The sequence below is a fragment of the Capricornis sumatraensis genome, chromosome 14, assembly GCF_032405125.1.
Source record: "Capricornis sumatraensis isolate serow.1 chromosome 14, serow.2, whole genome shotgun sequence".
Taxonomy (NCBI): domain Eukaryota; kingdom Metazoa; phylum Chordata; class Mammalia; order Artiodactyla; family Bovidae; genus Capricornis; species Capricornis sumatraensis.
The window spans coordinates 34,986,195-35,006,390 of NC_091082.1; the positions used below are offsets into that span (position 1 = coordinate 34,986,195).

Here is a 20,196-nt window from a genome sequence, read left to right on the forward strand (position 1 = left end):
AAGGATAATTTTGCAGGATACAGAATTCCAAGTTGGTGGTATTTTTCTCTCCATACTATTTCATTTCACTCTCTTCTTCTGAGAAAAAGTTGGATATAATTTTTATTTTTGCTTCTCTGTAGGTAAGTTGTTTTCTTCTGGCTTCTTTCAACAATTTCTAAAACTTACCTTTGATTTTCTGAAATTTGAATATGACATACCTAGTTTTTTGGCATTTATCCTGCCTTATATTCTCCAAGTTTCCTGGATTTGTGTTTTGTCTAACATTTATCTGGGAGAAATTCTCAGTTGATTGCTTCAAATATTTCTTCTGTGTGTTCCTCTCTTTCTTTTCCTTCTGGTATTCCCATATCGCATGTTATATCTTTTCTAATTGTCCCATGATTTTGAATATTTTGTCCATTTTTCAGTCTTTTTTTCCTTTGCTTTTCAATGTTGGACATTTCTATTGACATATTCTCAAGCTCAGACAGTCTTTCCTTAGTCTACTAATGAACCTATGAGAGACATTCTTCATTTCTGTTGCAATGTTTCCAATCTCTAGCATTTCTATGTGAATCTTTCTTAGAATGTCTCGTTTTGGTTACATTATCCATCTGTTCTTGCACATTACCTACTTTTTCCCTGGTGCCCTTAGCATATTACTCACAGTCATTTTAAATGCATGGTCTGATAATTCTAAGATCCCTGGCACATGAGTCTGAATCCCATGCTTGCTCTCTCTTCAGATGACTGTGTCTTTTTTTTTTTTTTTTGGCCTTTTATTATGGCTTGTAATTTTTTTGTTGTTGTTGAAAGCTGGACAAAATATATTGGGTGAAAGAAACTCCAATAAATAGGGCACCTGCAGTGACAGAGTAGTAAGGTATGGACAGGATAGTGTTTTATAGTCACATGACTGGGGGACTTCTCTGATGGTCCAGCGGTGAAGACTCTATTTGCTTCCAGACTTAGAAGTGCATATTTGATCCCTGATCAAGGAATAAGACCCACATTCCACACAGCACAGCTGGAAGATAAAAAGAAAACGTTTAGAAACAAAAAATATAGTCCTATAACTAAGTCTTAGTTTTTTAGTGACTCTTTACCCCTGAGCTGTAAACTTCACAAGTGCCTCTCATTGCTCCCCCTACTATCCCCTTAAGTGGCAACTGATGACTTAAAGGGACTGGAGTTGAGTATTTCCCTTCTCTCAGGTCATTTGGACTCTGATAAAACCCCAGTAGATTAGGCTTATGTAATATAGTTTCTCCTGAAGGCAGGACTTGTTAAGAGCAGAATGCTCTGGTGTTTTTCGAGTGGCCTCTTTTTGCCTTCTCCCATTGGAATCACCAGGACTCCCTGGTGGCGCTAGTGGTAAAGAACTGCCTGCCAGTGCAGGAGACACAAGAGACAGGGCTTCAGTCCCTAGGTGGGGAAGATCCCCTGGAGAAGGGCATGGCAACTCACTCCAGTATTATTGCCTGGAGAATCCAATGGACAGAGCAGCCTGGCAGGTTATAATCCATGAGGTTGCAGAGTCAGACAGGACAGAGGATTTTTTTGATCTTCACTAAGAAAATCTGGCAGAACTATAGGGCATAAGACTCACAAAAGTAAGCCCCTACCTTCCCTCTTCCCTCCCTGCACCAAGTTTTTATATTCAGGCCTGTCCATGTTAAGCCTCCATATTTTCCTCAGTTACAGTTCATGTTTTCCTATTCCAGTACTGGTTCCATGGAGGTCTCTACTAGAGGTTTTGTTTTGTATTTTTCCTGCTCTGGTAAATTGTGATTCTATTGGTCTGTCTCTCCCATTTTTGGAGCAGTGGCCTCATTTCTCTGACAGACCTAAGAAGACTTGATTTTTCAGTTTCTTTGGCTTTTTATTTGATGTTAGGAACTACTGATAACTTCTAAGCTCCTCGGGTGTCAGACTGGAAACTAAAACAATTTAATTTGTACTTTAAACATATAACATGCATTTTAATACACACACACACACGCACACACACACCCTGGGCCCTTGGCAGTGAAAGCCGAGAGTCCTAACCTCTGGACTGCCAGGGAATTCCCACGATAGCATGTATTTTAAACCACAAGTCCTGATAACTCACAACACACACATACCCACACACACACCCTACTTATTGATTTTTAATCCTGATTATTTCCCCTTTTAAAGTTTGCATTCCCCATAGTTTTGATATTGCAACCATGTTTTTACTTTTCACATAGATTCGACAAAGTATCTTAATTAGGACTGATATTTCTAATCCTGGATTATGGTGCCACCTTTTTTAAAATTAACTCAAGATAAAACAGCTGATAGAGAACATAAGATAGACTGCGTTTTCTGTTTGAACTGGAGGAAAATATATGTGAGATGAAGTTTATGTTTTAAATAAAATCTGGACTAATTTCAATAATATCTCTCCTATAGTCAGTATGGGTCATTCATTTGGCAAACACTTATCAAACACCAGTTATTTGCAGGAGAGAAGATACTGGGGGTACAAAAACTAATACAATATGTTACTTTTATTGTAAATTTAAGGCATGGTGGGCGAGGCATGTAAGGAAGACAGTTAATGTAATAAATGCTCTGATACAGGTACGTTCAAGGTGCAGTGGGAGTGTAATGATAGCTGGTTTATAAATAATCTTTCAGCAGTCCATCCAACTTTAGCCTATGAACCCTTTATGATCCTATGAACCCAGGCTGTGTCAGGCAAATTCAATTGGTTTTGGTTTCATACTAATTTTCCTATTCATCCTCTTCTCTCCTAAGTGGTTACCTTGCAGACAAACATCACCTTTTCATACATTCAGTGCACCAACAAGAAGGATATTTTAAAAATGTAAATCAGAGTAAAAAATGTAAACCAGATCAAGTTACTTTTATACTTAAAACTCTCCAACAGTTTATCATCTTAAGAGAATAAAAGTTAAAAACTCCTTGCTAGGGGTCTACAAGGCCCAAATGACCTTGCCCTACCCACCTCTGACATCCTTTCTCAAAACTTTCTCACCCTTATTCATTGTACTTCAGCTACACTGGCTTTCCCCCCCGATCTTTAAACACAGGAAGTTCGTAAGAGCAATTAGGCCTCTGGGATCTCTCTTCACAGTGTCTGAAACTTTGCCCACAAATCTTTACATAGCTATTGTTCAGATTTCAACTTATATGTCAGTTCCTCAGCTCGGCCTTCTCTGACCAGTTAGTCTCCAATCTGAAAACTGCTTGTCATGGATATTTACTTATATATGTATGTGTGCATGTATGGATGTGTCTGTCTCCCCAACTGTAAAGTAAGCTATATAAAAAATATATAACTTAAAGCATAAAGGATGTTTTTATATTTTAAAAATATAAAGATAATATTATACATTATTTTAAAATAATAATTTTAAAAATTGTAAACAATTTTTTACATCTGTAAAAAATACAGGGGATATTTTTCTCTTTTATTCATTCTGTATCTTTAAGGTCCAGTATTGGCATATGCTAGCTACTCGTAAAATACTGGTTGAATGAATGTATGACTTTCATAAAGTATGTTCCTAGATCCTATAACCCTTTGAAGTTATCTCTTTCTTGTATTTAGCTGCTTATTTATTGTGTGTCCCTCCCACACACCTACCTGGTAAGGGCAGCATCTTGTCTGCCTTACTCATTTCTGTATCTCTGTAGACTACAGAAGTTCTTGGCATATACAGAAATGGAGTTGATAAGTCTGTGGTAAATGAATGGATAAGACAGTATATTCAGTTTTCAAAGATCTTGAAATCTAGACTGGAGAGAAACATGGCTGTAACGAAGAATAAGCAAGAGACTGAAATCTCCGGAGAAACTGAGATCAGGATGGGCAAGTCTCAACCATTAAGCCAGGAGTACTGAGGTTAGACATGTACTTTGAGATGAAATTCTCTTACCATTCCCAAGTGAGGGGGTCCGGTGGGTCCAGTGTAGAATATAAATAATTTAGCACATGGCAAAGAAGTTCTACTGGATATTCAGATTACAAGCGATCAGTAAACACTTGTTGACTAATTGCTTGTCACATCTCTGGAAATAATCAGATTTAGGACAGAGACCAGGTCCACCGCTTTGATAGGTATTCGTACTACTGAACCACATTTCCCAGCATGCATCAGATTTAGGGAGGTAAAGTTTTTTTAGATGGACTACAACTCCCGGCATGCCGAGTCCTGTCGGAGCGGACTACACGCCCCGACAAACCAGGGCAAAGACTATCAGGACGCGGGGCGGGGCGGGGCTGGGCCGGTTTGACGGAAGAAGCGGCGCTGCAGCGGTGGCTGCGGCGGCTGCGGCGGCGAAGGAGGATGGAGGCGGTGGTGTTCGTCTTCTCTCTCCTCGACTGTTGCGCGCTCATCTTCCTTTCTGTGTACTTCGTATCCTTGCCTGAGACGGGCGGAGGCCGGCCTGGGGCCCTCCGTCCGAGGGACCGGGCTGGGGCTGGGCCCGTGTGGGGGCCAGGGCAGGGTCGAGGGAACGAGGGAGGTGGCCGGCGTCGGGCGCGGGTACCCTGGGTGCTGGCACGGCTGGAGGCGAGCCCGGGCTGGAGGAGGGCCCCGGTGGCCCAACTCCGCCCCTCACCTGGGGGTCCGAGCCAGCCTTACTCGAAGCGCCCGGGCCCGGCCTGCCCACCGCTTCTGCCTCCCGCGACGCCCGGACCCGCTCTGCCATGCGCCAGCACTGGCACTTGGCTTTTCCTTGTGGCCCTCGGGGCAGAGGGTCGAGGTTTACTTCTTTTTTAGCCCCCGAGAGAGAAGGATCACGGTTTGTCTTGCAGCTGCCCTGGGCCCGGGCCTTTCGCCTGATGCTCGGGGTCCGGAGAGCGAGGGCCCACGTCCCGGGGGGCGGTCTCTCGTGGACGGTCCCGCGCTGAGCCAGGCGGAGACGATTTGGCGCCTCTTGTCATTCTTTGGGCAACTCCCCCGCTGCCTGCCCCTTTGTTCTCGCGGGTGTTGGAACTTGTAGGGAATCTTTCACATCCCCAAGTTGACTCATTTCAAAAGCGAGTGAAATGTTTTCTTTCACGATGCGCTTTTGTAGGGAGTGCTGGGAACGGTTTGTTTTAAAAAACCAGCTACAGCTGATTATTTCGTTGCCCTTGTTGGTTGCATATCTGTAAATTTTAGTATCTGTACACGTAATTTAATTCTCCGTCGTTTCTCAACTTTTAATTTTCTCTGTCGGTGCATGTTTAAAACTTCCGTATTTTGTATAGCCGTTCGCGCTACAGTATTCAAACTATATTTTCCAGGCATTAATGGTCGTTGAACTCCAGAAGGCGTGTGGGGCTATCACTTTGCTCTTGAGGAAGCTTCTAGTCTTAGTTGTCACCCAGTGATGTAATGCACAATCAAATTTTAAGTAATTAAATGTAAACTAAGGAAAAGCATGAGAAACTCTCCATTTTATTTTTTCCCCTTGGAGATTATAAGCGTCTCTTTCTGGCAGAATTAAACTGTTTGTTTGCCAGAGCATTCTGGTATTAGGATGGTTGTACAGAGTATTTTTCAGTGTGGCTTTATAATTTATTATGAACTGGCAACCTGTCGAAGTGGGATAAGGCAAAACCTGGAATCAAGACTCCTTGCTTAGCTAGTTATTTGCTATGCACATTGTTTCACCTCTCTAAGCCTCAGTTGTTGTTTTTTAAATAGGGAATGTTTACTTTCTAGATAGATAGGTGTGTGCACTGTAGAGGTGTGCTCAGCATCTAGCAGCACAATGCGTGCCCCATAGCCAATGCTTAGTAAATGTTGCTCTGCCTTCACACCTCACCCCTCACTGAACAGCAGTGTTTGCTTTCACTGATGATTTCTGATGAGGAGAACCCTGACTTTTATTAGGCTTGGGGAACTTGAAAGTGCAGCATCCCTTAGGAAGTTTTTGGTGATCTACCTCTTCCGTGGCATAAGAAACTGGAGCTTAAGTTCAGAGAAATGAAACTTGGATTTCTTTTATTGCAGTTTGGAAAACTAGTCTTGATAATTTAAAATAACCTTGTCTAGGGAATTCCCTGGCAGTTCAGTGGTTAGAACTTAGTGCTCTCACTGCTGGGGCCCTGGGTTCCATCCCTGATTCTGCAAGCCAGGCAGCATAACCAAAAAAAAAAAAAAAAAAGCCTTGGCTTCACAAACTTATGTATATAGAAACATACTAGGTGGAGTTTTAGACTTAAACATTAAGGTACATTCAGGATGTGTTTTGATGAAATTCAGCATATTGTATCTTTGAATAGTTGTACAAGCTTAATACTAGAGCCGAGAGGTAGAAAATCACGAGTATACCTTTTGCAGGAATAAGAGTTTTCCTGGACTTTGAACCTAGAAGAAAACATGCAGAGAAGGAAAGGGGTGGATATTCAGAATTAGACAGTCGAGAGTAAAGGTGCAGAGACAGATGTGTTCATGGCATTTCTGGGTGATGGAAGAATAGGCCATCTGGAGCAAAAGGTTGATTTTTGGCGGCAGCCGAAGGTCAGGTTTGGAAAGGCTAGATTAAATTCAGTTTTGGAGGGTTTAAGAAGGGCTTTCATTTTTATCCGCTAGGCAATAGTGAGCCATTGACAATTTTTGACATAAACAAAGTGGTGTGTCATGAAGATAAGTCTGCAGAGTAGGTTGGAAACAGGAAAGACTGGAAGGTAAGAAACCACTGGAGAATGGGTTCATTTGGATCTGGAGTGGGGTGCTAATTGTGGGCAGGTGAAAGGAGGGATTAATGTGAGTGGCATAAGAAAGAAATGATTGACAGAACCTGGTAACAGTTGAATCTGAGATAATGAAACAATCCAGAAACAGCTTTCCATATTTTGAGCCTGGACAAATAATGCTTATGTCATTGAGAGAAGTAAAACAAATTGGAGGTGGAACAGTTTGGGGAGAAAGTGATGATTTTGATTTTAGCTGTGTTGAGGTAATAGGGGGGACTATCCATATGGAAATGTATAGAGTTTACTTGAGAGCATTTCTTTTTACCTATTTTATTGGACACTTTCAAACATAAAAGTAGAGTAGTGTAATAGATCCCATGTTTCAGTTATTTCAGTGATTTTGAACATTTTGCCATTTCTTTCTCATTTTTCTCCCAACTATTGTGAGGAGGCTGTGGGAGCATTTTAAAGTAAATACACACAGTCAGTGGGAGACTTTTCCTTTTTTGTCTGTCTGTCCCTCAGATTTTTATTTGTGTGTTCATATTTTGTGTTAAGACCCATTTTTTCTGTAAGTCCAGTGTAATATATGTTTACTGTGGAAAGTTTGGTAATAGGGAAAAGTATTGGGAAAACAAACTATCTGTAATCCAACTTTCAAAACATAAACACTGCTAACTTACGACCATGCTGAGTTTATAGTTTTGTGTCCTGTTTTTTTCATATCTTAGTTTTCAGATATTTTATGGATATATCATAAATAAACACTTTTTTTACTATTGGGAATTAAGGTTTATAACATTTAAACTGTTTATATGGGTCATATTTTCCATTTCTTGTAGCCACTGTTCGACACTTGAGGAATCCTGGTGGAATGTTCTGATATGGGTCACGTTAGAATTGCACATAATAAGAGGATTATATTGTGAAAATAACTTGTTGAAAGAACATAAATGAGAAAATTTAGGTGTCTAATAAATGAGCTTTAAGGAAAGAACTTAAATCTTTTCAAGTCAAATCTAAATCTGCTTTGCAACTGGGGTTGCTTTCTGAAACTTAAATAGTTATTATAAAAGAAATCTAATAATTCCTTATCTTGATCATCAGATAATTACATTGTCTGATTTAGAATGTGATTACATTAATGCTAGATCATGTTGTTCAAAATTAAACAAGGTAAGATGTTTCTTTCCTCGTTTTTCGGCCTTGAAGACAGTTCTCCATTTTCTGTACTAGAGATTATTATACATAGTCAGCATATGTGTATTTGGTATACACTGAGATGTTGGTGGAGCTCCTGTGCTTTGGAATATTTTTAGATCATGAAAGCATACCAGAAGACTTAACTTGAAATTTTGTTTCTTCACTCTTTTTCCTTGTCCCTTTGTCCATTACTCAGACTAGTAAAGGTTCATTATCAGGTAATTGTTTTTGTCTTCTGTGTGCAAACCGCCTCCTTCCTGCTCAGGGGAAAGAGCTCAGTGTGTCTTTTGTTAAATGAAAGATGACCTTCTTTTGTGGCTTGATGAGAAATTGAATTAGTTAATTTGTTTTCAGACCGTTTTATCTTTAGTATATAATCAAAATTTTATATTGGCAATAACACTGAATTTTCCAGCTTCTCTAAGTATGAGGAAACCAGTTGGTCCTGATTCATTTTATGAGATGAGTAGGCAAAAGTTTTTTGGATATAAAAGTTCATGTAAAGGGAACTTCCCTGGCGGTCCTGTGGTTAAGACTCTGTGCTGTGCAGTGCCGCCAAAGAACAACTTCATAAAATGTTTATATATACAATAAAATATTTTTATTGTATATAGAAAAATACAGTGCTGAAAAAAAAATACAATACTGAGAAACACGTTTTGGCTTGACCTAAAATTCTCATGGGTCTTTTCACATCTTCAGTCTACTTGATTCCTCTGACCCAGGAGGGAAATAGAGTTATACTTGAAAAGTTACAATTTCTGGCAAACTATATTCCTCCTCTCCTCTCCTCTCCTCCCCTTCCTTTTTTCCTTCCAATTTTCCAGAACATGTTTTAATACAATGATAGATTTAAATAAAAGATTTTAAAGAAAAAAAAAAAGATTTTGTTTATCTGGTATGCTTTCAGAGTTCTTGTTTTTCCTCAAGATATAATTGAAATATAACATTCATTAGTTTCAGGCCTCCTCATCTTTATTTTTAATTCTTTTAGAATTTAAATTTAAATTAATTAATTAAAAAAATTAAAGTCCTCCAGTGTGCCAGGCAGGGTCTTCCCCCTTTTTAAAAAATTGAAGTATGGTTGAATAGCCCTTCTCATCTTTAGAAGAAGAATTTTTTACTGAGAGATAAATCCATCTCGTATATGTATATGTGTATGTGTGTTTCATATTTCTTGCTTACTCAGTATTTTTGGTGGATGTTTTGTGGGCTTTCTTTTACAAAAATAAAAATTTAGATACAAAGAAAAGATTACCTGGGTTCTTCTATTGAGAAAGTAACTCCTTCAATTTGAAGTTAAGTAGTTTTTTTTTTTAAATGTTTGTTTTTGTGAACGTTATACTTGCACACAACTAAAGTTAGAGTATTAGAAAGCTCACAGTGAAAACAGCAGACCCTTCCTGACTCTTTAAAATCATATCTGTCTTGCTTCTGAGGGGCCACTGATTTCAACCCTTGAACTGTTAATTTTTTTCTGAAACTTACATCCATATTTCTCTATGTGCTTACGATGCTGCTTCTTTCTTTCTTTCTTTTCTTTTTTTTTTACTCTATTGCATGGGTTGCAGGATCTCAGTTCCCCTACCAGGAATTGAACCCAGGCAGTGAAAGCCTAGAATCCTAACCACTAGGCTGCCAGGGAACTCTCACTACTTTTTGATTTATCAGTTTTACACATTATCTATCGACTTCTGAGTCAGTATGGTAGATTTTGTTCTTAGGTACCAACTTCTAAACGTCACTCCTGTTTTTCTATTTTTGTTTGCAGGTAAGTTCATATTTAATGTTTATATCATGATGTACTATTATAATGTTTTTTATTGCTGAGCCTTATGGCAGACAGTGATCATGTTTTTCTATTTTTTTTTTTTTTTTTGGATAGCTTGTCTTTTCAGATAACATCTTTAAAGTCTTTCAGTATTATTTCCTACATGGCTCAAACAGAAAATAATCTATCAGTTGTTTTTTTCCAGGTGATATGTCTCCTCAAGACCTCCGTCCTCTTGCTATAGTCTGGAGCGGTTGCTCTTAGACCTTTTCACAGCTTCCATCTTGGGACTCCTGGTTGGATCTCCTGATTCTTGGAAATCATGTCTTCTTTTCTCTTGGCTTACTACCTCATTTTGCTGGAGTAGCTTCTTGAGATTTGGGACATGGGAATTAAGTTTTTTGAGACCTTGCATGTTTGAAAATGTCTAATCCTTTCCTTTGATTGACAGTTTCTCTGAGTATAGAATTCTAGGTTAGAAAAGACTTCTTTTTTTTTTCCGAGTTTGCTTGATCAATGTCTTTTAACTTCCAGTGTTGATGAAGTTGGGAAATCTGGTACATTTTGATCTCTTGTCCTTTGGATGGGATCTCTCTCTCCCCTTTTCCCCCACCCCCACCTCCACCCTTTCCAGAAGCTTTGGAATCTTTTCTCTGTCCTTGGTGTTATTTATTTGTGGTAATCCTCGGTGTTTCGGAATTTTGCAGGCTTCTGAGAGGTTCCTTCAGTCTGGTAAATTTTCTTCTTTCTCTGATGATGTCTTCCCCCTCTATTTTCTCTCTTCTCTTTCAGCAACTTGGATTTGCTTGATGTTTATCTACTGGGTTGATCTGCCAATTCTTTTTTCTTATTCTTGTCCCTTTAGTTTTTTTTTTTCTACTTTCTTGTAAGATTTGCTGTTTTATCTTCTGAATTTTCTAGTTTGTATATAGTTTATGTTGAACTTTTAATTTCTAAGAGCTTTTTGTTCTCTTGGTTCATACTTGACTCTTTATCTCTCTGGGATATTGATTATAGTAGTTTTTGAAATTCCCTTCTACTTCCTACATTATATCTGTTTTTTCCAAGTTCCTTTCTCTTTCCCCCTTATTTCATACTGAGGGCTTTCCTCAATTTCTGATTTGTTGCTGTCTGGTCATACTTTATGGTAAAACACTGAAATACTCATTGGAAGCTCTTTGGGTGGTCCAGGCTATTGACTGATAGGTGGACTTCACTGAGGGTGATTGGTTTCTGCCTTTTTTGGAGGTACCTGAAATGGCAGTTTTTGTAGGTGTTTTCTCTTGTGCCATTAAGGCACTCCAGAGAAGGATCCTCCAAACTCTTGCCTGGGTGATAACAAGTCTTGAGCTAGCAATCTGAGAACACATTGTTAATGAGGGAAGAGAACAGAGGCCTTGGTTGAAAGTCAGTAAACCAATATACAAGTATAATAAGGTCACGTGTCACTTCCTGAAACTTTTGTTTTAGGTTTGTGTTTATGTAAAACAAAGTGCAGCCCATAGTAAGAAGTTCAGTTTGAAAGCTACTGCTACGTGGGTCTGATAACATGGAGGGGAGTAGTAGCAGTAACATCAGCTAACATTTATTGAGTGTTTACTTTGCATGTGGCTTATGAATGTTATTTGCTCTAATTCTCAATAACAACCTCTTGAGGTGTAAGTATTATTATCTCCATTTTACAGATGAGGAAATCATGATTTAGAGAGGGTAGGTAACTTCCTAAAATTGCACAGCTAATAAATAGGATAGAGCATGGGTTTTACTCCAGGTTTATTTGACTCTGCAGGTTACACATACTGTGTGTATGTGTTAGTAGCTCAGTTGTGTTCCACTCTTTGAGACCCATGGACTGTAGTTCTCCCGGCTCTTCCGTCCATGGAATTCTCCAGGCAAGAACACTGGAGTTGGTTGCCATTATAGCATTATGTTAAATTGGTTACACTTTAAAAATAATTTACATATTAAAAATGTCCTTGTTGATTGCAAATTAGGTTTAAGGCCCAGAAAATCCCTTCTTCTTTGTTTATTAAAAAAATAAAAGTAGCCAAGAAAAACTGAGGGAATAAATTTCCTGGTGGTCCAGTGGTTAGGACTCTGCACTTTTCACTGTGAAGGTGAGAGTTTAATCCCTGGTTGCACAACTAAGATTCCACAAGCCTCCCAGCAGTGGGCCCCCAACCCCCACCCCCAAATGTATCTAAAATCTAAATGCAGGAGACCTGGGGCCAGTGAGTCTGAGCTTCTGTTATATTGATTGCCCGGACACTATGTAGTCGTGTGACCTTGGGCAAGTTACTTAATCTCTCTTGAGTTTTACTTTCCTCCTTTATGCAAGTTGGGAGTGCCAGTTTCTGGCTCCATAAATACTAGGTGTTAACTTCCATTAAAAGAAGTCTTAAAAAAAAAAAAAAACATTTTCTGCTCGTAGGAGAGGAAGACTATTGGTGAATTGAGAGCCTACCACAGTAGCTCTTGATACATGAAAACTAGAATATTACACAATAAAGAGCATAGATAAGGGCATTGGGTGCTATAAAAGCAGTAGTCTGGGATTCTTTTATCCTGGTCCTTTATCATATTTGTTCAACTTTGAGCTGATATTGTAAGCTGTTAAAGTACTTTTTTTTTTTTTTTCGTAAATGTGAGATTATTTTCCCCAGGGTTCTGGAGCTTGGAAATGTATGGATAGATATTCTGACTTGAAGGCAGCATGAATGCGGATATAAACCATCCCAAATTAGAGTAAGAGATTTTAGCACAGATATTGGAATAGAGAGTAAATAATATTCTGTTTTTTCTCTAGTTGTCATTCATACCTGCTTAGTGAATGAATCTGAACCTATGCTTAGGATAAAATGTAATTAAAGTTTAAGTGCATTATTTTTCAGCTGTGTCCTGATATATTTGCACGGGGTTAAGCAGTGATAGCAGTATGCAAATCTGGGATATCTGAGTCTAAAAATAATCTTGAAATACTAGCTTGGAAGATTTCTGTACTCCTTTGATTTAGCTTCAAGTAACATGTACATTATTTAGGAAGAACACAGCATGAGATGTGATAACTGTGTTCTTCCCTTGCAGTGGGTAGTTCCAGAATTGGTTGGCCATACTCTCGTCACTGTACTAATGCTCATTTCATTGCACTGGTTCATCTTCCTTCTCAACTTGCCTGTTGCCACCTGGAATATATATCGGTGAGTACTTTCTGTTTATTGTTTTGTTTAGAGAAAAAAATTTAAGATTTGACAGCTTTTTTTTCCTCCAGTAAAACATATGCTAGTCATAAATGATAGCAGAATGCATCATTAAATCAGCACACATTTTTATTCACTTTGGTATATTGGGCAAGTAGCAATTTGCATGGCTCAGTCTTGTAGTAAAAACACAAATTTACATGTGTAAGTTAAAAAAATATTTAATGTTGCACTGTCTAAAGACAGTGAGTTGTTTTTTCCTTATCTAACCTCAGAATATAATATAAGGTCTTTATTATTTATATCTGCAGTTTTTAATTATACTACATGAAATGCTCTGAAGAAAATTTCATTTTAAATCTTGCATGTTAGATAATGTAAAAATGTTATCCAGATATTCATGTGGGCTACTAGGATTTGAGGGAGAATTTAAGATTTGTGGACCTCAGAGAGCCATTGCATTTCTCAGAAGCCATAACTGAGAAACCTAACGGTGAGCAACCCAAGGTTGGACTAGAAGAAGCTTGGACACGAGAGAAGGAAGAGGTCATGAACAGTGCTAGGCTAGGACGTGCATGTTGTGCAGATGGTACAGTGTGAATGCCGAAGCTCAGGTGCTTAAACTCACCGATGCTCTCAAAATTACCCTGTTTTCTTACTTGTAAAAGGAATCATTGAGGAAGATTATCATTTGTAATACTGTGTACACAGTGGTATTCCATAAATATGAAATGTTATATGTTATCAGGAGCCCCATAGACGTCACAGTATGTTAAATGCAGTGTCTTCAAGATGCTTTACGTTTGAGTCTGAGTCTGTGGGAACACTGAATTGAATCAGTCTGGTTTGGGGACTAGGTGTGTGCTTTCCATGCCCTTTATCTTCTGCACCAACTTTGTAGCCCTATTCTCCTCCCCGCAGCACGGTCATACCTCCATCACTATAAAAAGTACAGTTCTTATCTGTCAAAACAGTATAATTTAATATTTAGATGTAAATTAAATTAAATCTAAATAAAATTCTTAAGTCATGTAAAGTTAGGCACTGCATTTGTGTCTGAACTATCCATTTATAGTCTTCATTGAAGAAGAGTTTTATTTTACCACAGTAGCATTTATTCTAAATCATTTCTGTCTTCTTGAAATTGGTCTTTTAAGGTAAGTACTGTTTATTTACCATGCAGATTGAGACACATCTGTTGATCAGCAGGAGCATCACATATGAGTGTTGTATTCTGGGTTTCCCAGGTAGCACTAGTGGTAAAGAATCTGCCTGTGCAGAAGATGTAAGAAATGTGGGTTCTATCCCTGGGTCAGAAAAATTCCCTGGAGTAGGAAATGGCAACCCACTGTAGCATTCTTACCTGGAGAATCCCGTGGATAGAGGAGCCTGATGGGCTAGTCCACAGGGTCACAAAGAGTCGGTCATGACTGAAGCAGCTTAGGATGCATTCTGGATGTAGAATCTCTCTTTTCAGTGTCATCTGTGAAATGGGAATAATGTTTGACACTACTCTTCTTACAAACACATTGTGAAGGTGAAGGGAATTGCATTAATTAATTTAGAACTTTGTAGATGAAGAAGTTTCTAAGAACTTGATCAAGTTGATTTGGTCTTTGCGGCTCCTTTCACTTGTCTCAAGGAAGATGGCTATAAATATTACTGATTCAGTAGTCTTCTACAAAAAATGAGTAAAAGGGTCTTAGTACATAAAATGGGAGAAGGCAATGGCACCCCACTTCAGTACTCTTGCCTGGAAAATCCCATGGATGGAGGAGCCTGGTGGGCTGCGATCAATGGGGTCACTAGGAGTTGGACACGACTGAGCGACTTCACTTTCACTTTTCACTTTCGTGCATTGGAGAAGGAAATGGCAACCCACTCCATTGTTCTGGCCTGGAGAATCCCAGGGATGGGGGAGCCTGATGGGCTGCTGTCTCAGGGGTCGCACAGAGTCAGACATGACTGAAGTGACTCAGCAGTACATAAAATATCCTTCTCTAGAATATCAGTGGATTTGTTTCAGAGGGCAGAAATTATACCAGAAATTAATAGTATTGTATCTTTCAGAGAAAAACTTAAGTCATGACCTGTGGTGATATCATTATAATACCCTGTCAATATATGGTCTGAATATAACTATGACTGATTCCTTTTTAAAGTTTGATTATTACTGGTTACTTATTTTTCAGTGTTTATGCTGATGGTTTGATTTTCTTTCTAATGTATGTACATCCTTTAACTTATCAGGTACATTATGGTGCCGAGTGGTAACATGGGAGTATTTGATCCAACAGAAATACACAACCGAGGGCAGCTGAAGTCACATATGAAAGAAGCCATGATCAAACTTGGTTTCCACCTGCTCTGTTTCTTCATGTATCTCTACAGGTAAGTTTACAGTCCTCTTGGCATTTCCCCGGATGCCATGCCTGCTTTTGATGGGTGAGATATTACTATTCTGTGAGATTTTATTTGGACATTGTAGAACTTATGGGAGTTATGTGAATTTCTTATGACTTACATAGTTTTTTTTTTAATGTCATGTCACTGAATCAGCATTCTGTCTGACCTGCAGTAGACTTACTCCATGTTATTAGTTACTCCTTAGCTGTGGAGGCTGTCCACACACTTAAAACTGTCTTTGCTCTTCTTTCCCTGCCCTAGTATCCAGTTATGAGGTCTTACTGCCTGTTTTAAGCATTTCTAGATGTCCTCTCAGAGACTTTCCCCCTCTTGGGTCTTCTGGGAGTCAGACCACTGACGGCAGTTCTCAACAGCTTTTATCCATCCTGGGCTGCTCTTTCTTGGTGTTAGGGAATTTAGGTGTGATGGCCTTCTCTCCAAGATTCAAGTGGTCTGTTCTGGTAAGATTGCATCAGTCTTCCAGTTAGATTGGAAGTAAGGATTAATATGAAGGATTAGCTGTCAGACACTGCAAGCCTTATGCTATCCTGCTTTAAAATTAAATTTATTACCTGAAGTTTTAGAGATGACGTGCCACTTCTTTCCTTACTCATTATAGACCCATAGGATAGACCAAAGAATAGAAAAAAAAATTGTCATGTGTGTGTATGATTTGATTAAGCCTTTAAAAGGCTAGAAGTCAAGGCTTAACTTTTGTATCCAAGCGTAATTATATCATATTTGTTTTCCTGAGGTAAATTTTAATTTTCACATGGGCATAAGACTAGTAGGAACAAACTTGTACTGAATTAAACTCCTGTCACTCAAAACAGCCCTAATAATTAGAAATTGTACATAGATAAGAATTTCTAAAAATTGCTATTTTTTTCTGAAATAGCTTAGAAGTAAGAGCCATTTTAGCCTCTGCCTGAAAAAGCAGGCTTCCTAAAATTCTTTTGCTGTGCTGATTCCACCCACTAGCATAAATTAGGTTGAAATTAGAGTTTAGATGGTTTCCTTTTTACTATTTATTTGCTTTCCTGTATTTTAAAAAATAGGACCAAAAAAGCACAGTAGTATCAGTTTCTGGTTCTCATACTCTATCTTATTGCTAATGTGTTTAATTTTTAATCCTAGCATTAAAGATGCAAAGATCCTAGCATAAAGAATAAAAAGCAAAGAAGTTTAATATTAAGAATACAATGATACACCTATTCTCATTTTTATTACTTTTAAAGTCAAACTATATGAAGGTATCATTACCATCATATATGTTCCCTTGTTTTTGTCAGAGGCAAAAAGCAAGGTGGTTATCCTTTCTTCATCCTCCTCTCCCCTCCAGGTTTTATGCTTTTGGAGAGTAAACTAGAGTGGATGCCTCCTGAGTCTTGATAACACGCGCTTCTGGAGACATCTAGGGGCAAAGCCAGTGTAGTTACACTTCCGGGTGTAAACATAGGATTAGGGAACAGTATCTTGCTTAGTAGAAAAGTCTTAGGATTTTAAAATTGACAAGACTTTCTTAGTTCTTAGCTACTGAATTTAAAGAGATGGGAAGATGGACTGAAGACTGGGGATTGGAAGAATCAGAAAGCAGTTGAGGTCAGGTTTAAGGAAGGGTCCTTTACAATGAAATAAAAGCTAGTAAGTAAAGTAGCTCAGTTGTGTCCTACTCTTTGCGACCCCGTGGACTGTAGCCCGCCAAGCTCCCCTGTCCATGGAATTCTCCAGGCAAGAATACTGGAGTGGGTTGCCATTTCCTTCTCCAGGGGATCTTCCCAACCCAGGGATCGAACCCGGGTCTCCTGCATTGCAGGCAGATGCTTTATCCTCTGAGCCACCAGGGAAGCCCAAATAAAAGATAGGCAACCTATAAAACTGGTTTGACTGAGGAGCTGCATTCCTCACTGAATGCATCCTTTTTCTTTCTTTCCCCTTCCTTTCCCCTTCCCTTCTTAGCTTACCATTTTTAGCCATGGTGCTGTTACCTTATTCCTTGGCATTTCCCTGTAGCCCAGGGATTCAGGATGGAAGAGTAATCTCAGAAGATGTCCTTGTAACACTTTTTCTTAGCTTTTGGTTGTCGTCTTTAAAAAGTGTTTGTAACTCTGAATCACCACTTTCTAATGTCGGGGTTTATGCTGCTCCTTCTAGACCACCTGCCACTACTTGCATGGTGTGTTGCACCACGGCACCTTGTAGACACTTGGGGTTTGTTAAACAGAATTAAAGGGAAAAAATGCCCAACTTCTTTAGAGATTGGTGGAATCTATGCCTTTGGAGTTTGTTGGGTACTAATCTGGTGGAAGCTACTACTTCCTCATGGTGTGACCCGGGGCAAGTTTCTTACCCTCTCTGTGCCTCAGTTTCTTCATCTGAAAATGAGATAATAATAGTATCTGCCTCATGGGATTATGACACGGATTAAATGAGATAATGCACATAAAGCACTTTGTTTTTTGCTGACCTCTAGTAAACTCTAAACAACACATTAAAAAAATTAGTTACTGCCATTAATTTGTGCTATGCAGTGCTTACTGTTAGTTTTGTTAAATTTGGACAGCTAATCACTTTTAGCAGTAGTGTAAGGGTATTTCTGTGTTTTTTAGTCATTTGATCTCAGAGCAAGGCTGATTCCTGTTAAAAATGATAGTCTTCTTACTCTTGTTAAATGTGATGGTTTTAATGGCGTATTTATTGAGTGATCACCACATGTCAGACACTGTATTTGACACAAAGGAGCAGCACAGAATCCCTGTGTCAAAGTTGGGACCCTGTTGATGGCAGTATGTGGGTGTCACCTGGAAAATGAAAGTGGACAGGAACTGAGGCATGCAGGGGCCAAGGAGCTCTGGAGGGAGGCCATGGAGCTCTGGAAGGAGGCCTGGCTACTGCCTGTGGCTGAGAGGCTGGCTTCTCAGAGGAGCTGCCAAAGCCGAGCGGTCATGCAGCCTGAGAGGAATGTAGGGTGTGAGAGGAGGGGTTCCAGGAGTAGGAACAACATGTGCAGAGACCTCCATAGAGAATTAAAGTTTCTTCCCTGGATATAGCCTGTTTTTCCTCAACTATAGTCCAACGTTGGTTTTAGGTTATACTCCCCACCCTCGCCTCTACCCCAGGTTTCTTTCTTTGCTTCCTTCCTTCTTTCTTGAAACATAAGAGCCTCTTGGTGCCCCAGTATAGATCTTCTTCCCTTTAGGTATTGCTTTATGCCCAAATGAGTGTCACCTGGTGAGCCTTAGGGATGCAGGTCTGTACAGAACAGACTCTGTAGGAACATTCCTAAGGAAACATTAGTAACATGAATTTCTTCTCTCCACAGTATGATTTTAGCTTTGATAAATGACTGAAGCTGGAGCAGCCGTGGTTGAAGTCAGCCTACACTACAGTGCACAGTTGAGGAGCCAGAGACTACTTAAATCATCCTTAGAACCGTGACCATAGCAGTATATTTTTTCCTCTTTGAACAAAAAATATTTTTGCTGTATTTTTACCATATAAAGTATTTAAAAAACATGAATTGAGTTTTTGTAGCTTTCTGGTTCTCAACTTTAGCCTGAACCCCCAACATGTGAAGGTGTGTTTGATCATCTGTATATAGAAGACAGTTATTTGTATGTAGGAAGAGGACTCATTCCAGCCTTGCATGCCAAAGAGTCAAGAACATGCTGTAAATGGAAAGTGTAATAGATAAGCAAGGTGGCTCTTCAGGTCAAGAGTACAAAACCATACTGTTAGTCTGGGCAAAGGAAGAAAGAAACTAAACTACCCTTTTGCCTATATTGTGGCAGCTTCTTGTATTTCACATGGTTTACAGATTTATGGGACTGTAAGCCAAATATCTTTTCATAAGAATGTTAACATAAAAATGACATTTCAAAAAAATATATATTTCTTTGCTGAATTTGTGAGGCCTTATAAGCCATTACAGGTATAATGTAATTCCTGCTTATAGAAAGGAAAATAAGCCAAAACACATTTTATCAAGAGCTTTCATTTAAAAGCCACTGCCTCCACAATCACCCTCAAACTCATACACTCTCACTGGCTCTTGCTGGATCCTGGTTTTGTATTCTCATTGATCTAATTATATTTGATCTCTCTGATTTGTCTTTCAATGGTTTTGGAGAGGTGATTTGGTGGAAGATGCTCATCAGGTTAGATGCAGGAGTAGCTGGTCATTCAGTGTCAGTGAAATTGATCCTGCCGCCAGTCTGCGTGGTGCCTGACTGATACTTCTGTCCTGCTGCACTGATCACTTTGTCCATGTCGTGGACATAGCAATATCTAAGCAAACTCGGTGCCTTGGAGTATTTGTCAACTCTTGCAGTTGAGAGAAGTAGCTTCGTAGGTTCTGTTGGCCAGGTGAAGGGAACCTAGCATTTTATTCTTGGTTCTCCTTTGTGTTTTAATGTCTCTAGGAGCTGGTATTTAGGCGAAACAGCTGTGGTTTATGACAGAGTCCAGAGAGATTCTTCAGTCTGTGGAGGCAGAATTGGCTAGCCAGATAAGTTGGGTGGTCACCAAACATCAAATGTTGCATGTCTTTTCAGCCTTGGACTAGGCCTTGGCTTGGCAGAAGCCAGAGAGCCACTAAGCAAAACTCCATTTACGGACAGACCCACATTTTGCGGATGGTGGTATGCCCTGGCCACACGTGAAAGGAAGGGTGAAATGGTAGCAAAGTAAACTTGGTTCTTTTGTTTTGCAAGTCTCAGAATTTGCTCCTTGGGGTTATCTTGTATTTTTTCCAGGGAAAGAGCCAAGGAGCTGTAACATAGAAGTTAGTTTGTTTGCATCTCTCTTACCTTTTCTATCTTAGGCACCTTCCTCTGTTTAAAAAAAGCTGTCACTTAACTCTGGCTGTATCCCTAACTTCCAGTGCCTCTAAATGTTCTTCTGCTCAAGCTTTTAAAGCAGTGAAGGTGTTGGAAAACTTAGAACTGAGAGAT

At 39.3% G+C, this 20,196-nt stretch overlaps 1 protein-coding gene across 3 annotated transcripts; it reads left to right on the forward strand.

Moving 5' to 3' along the window:
• Positions 1–4,277: 4,277 nt before the first annotated feature.
• CNIH4 (cornichon family member 4) lies at positions 4,278–18,716 on the forward strand. Of its 3 annotated transcripts, XM_068986152.1 has the most exons (5): positions 4,278–4,394; positions 7,775–7,843; positions 12,726–12,838; positions 15,089–15,229; positions 18,567–18,716. In XM_068986152.1, exons 1-5 carry the CDS (start codon positions 4,326–4,328, stop codon positions 18,592–18,594), a joined length of 420 nt encoding a protein of 139 aa, XP_068842253.1. In that variant the 5' UTR covers positions 4,278–4,325; the 3' UTR covers positions 18,595–18,716. The 3 variants fall into 3 exon arrangements, with proteins under 3 accessions (XP_068842253.1, XP_068842254.1, XP_068842255.1); XM_068986153.1 differs by lacking the exon at positions 15,089–15,229; XM_068986154.1 differs by lacking the exons at positions 4,278–4,394; positions 7,775–7,843 and adding an exon at positions 10,594–12,386.
• Positions 18,717–20,196: the final 1,480 nt, after the last annotated feature.

What these genes read in the sequence shown, in the direction of transcription:
- CNIH4 (XM_068986152.1), top strand. Translation starts at nt 4,326, where the DNA reads ATGGAGGCGGTGGTGTTCGTCTTCTCTCTCCTCGACTGTTGCGCGCTC. An exon ending in GCCACCTGGAATATATATCG is followed by an intron (nt 12,839 to 15,088) that starts GTGAGTACTTTC and finishes TTAACTTATCAG; the next exon opens with GTACATTATGGTGCCGAGTG. An exon ending in TTCTTCATGTATCTCTACAG is followed by an intron (nt 15,230 to 18,566) that starts GTAAGTTTACAG and finishes TTCTCTCCACAG; the next exon opens with TATGATTTTAGCTTTGATAA.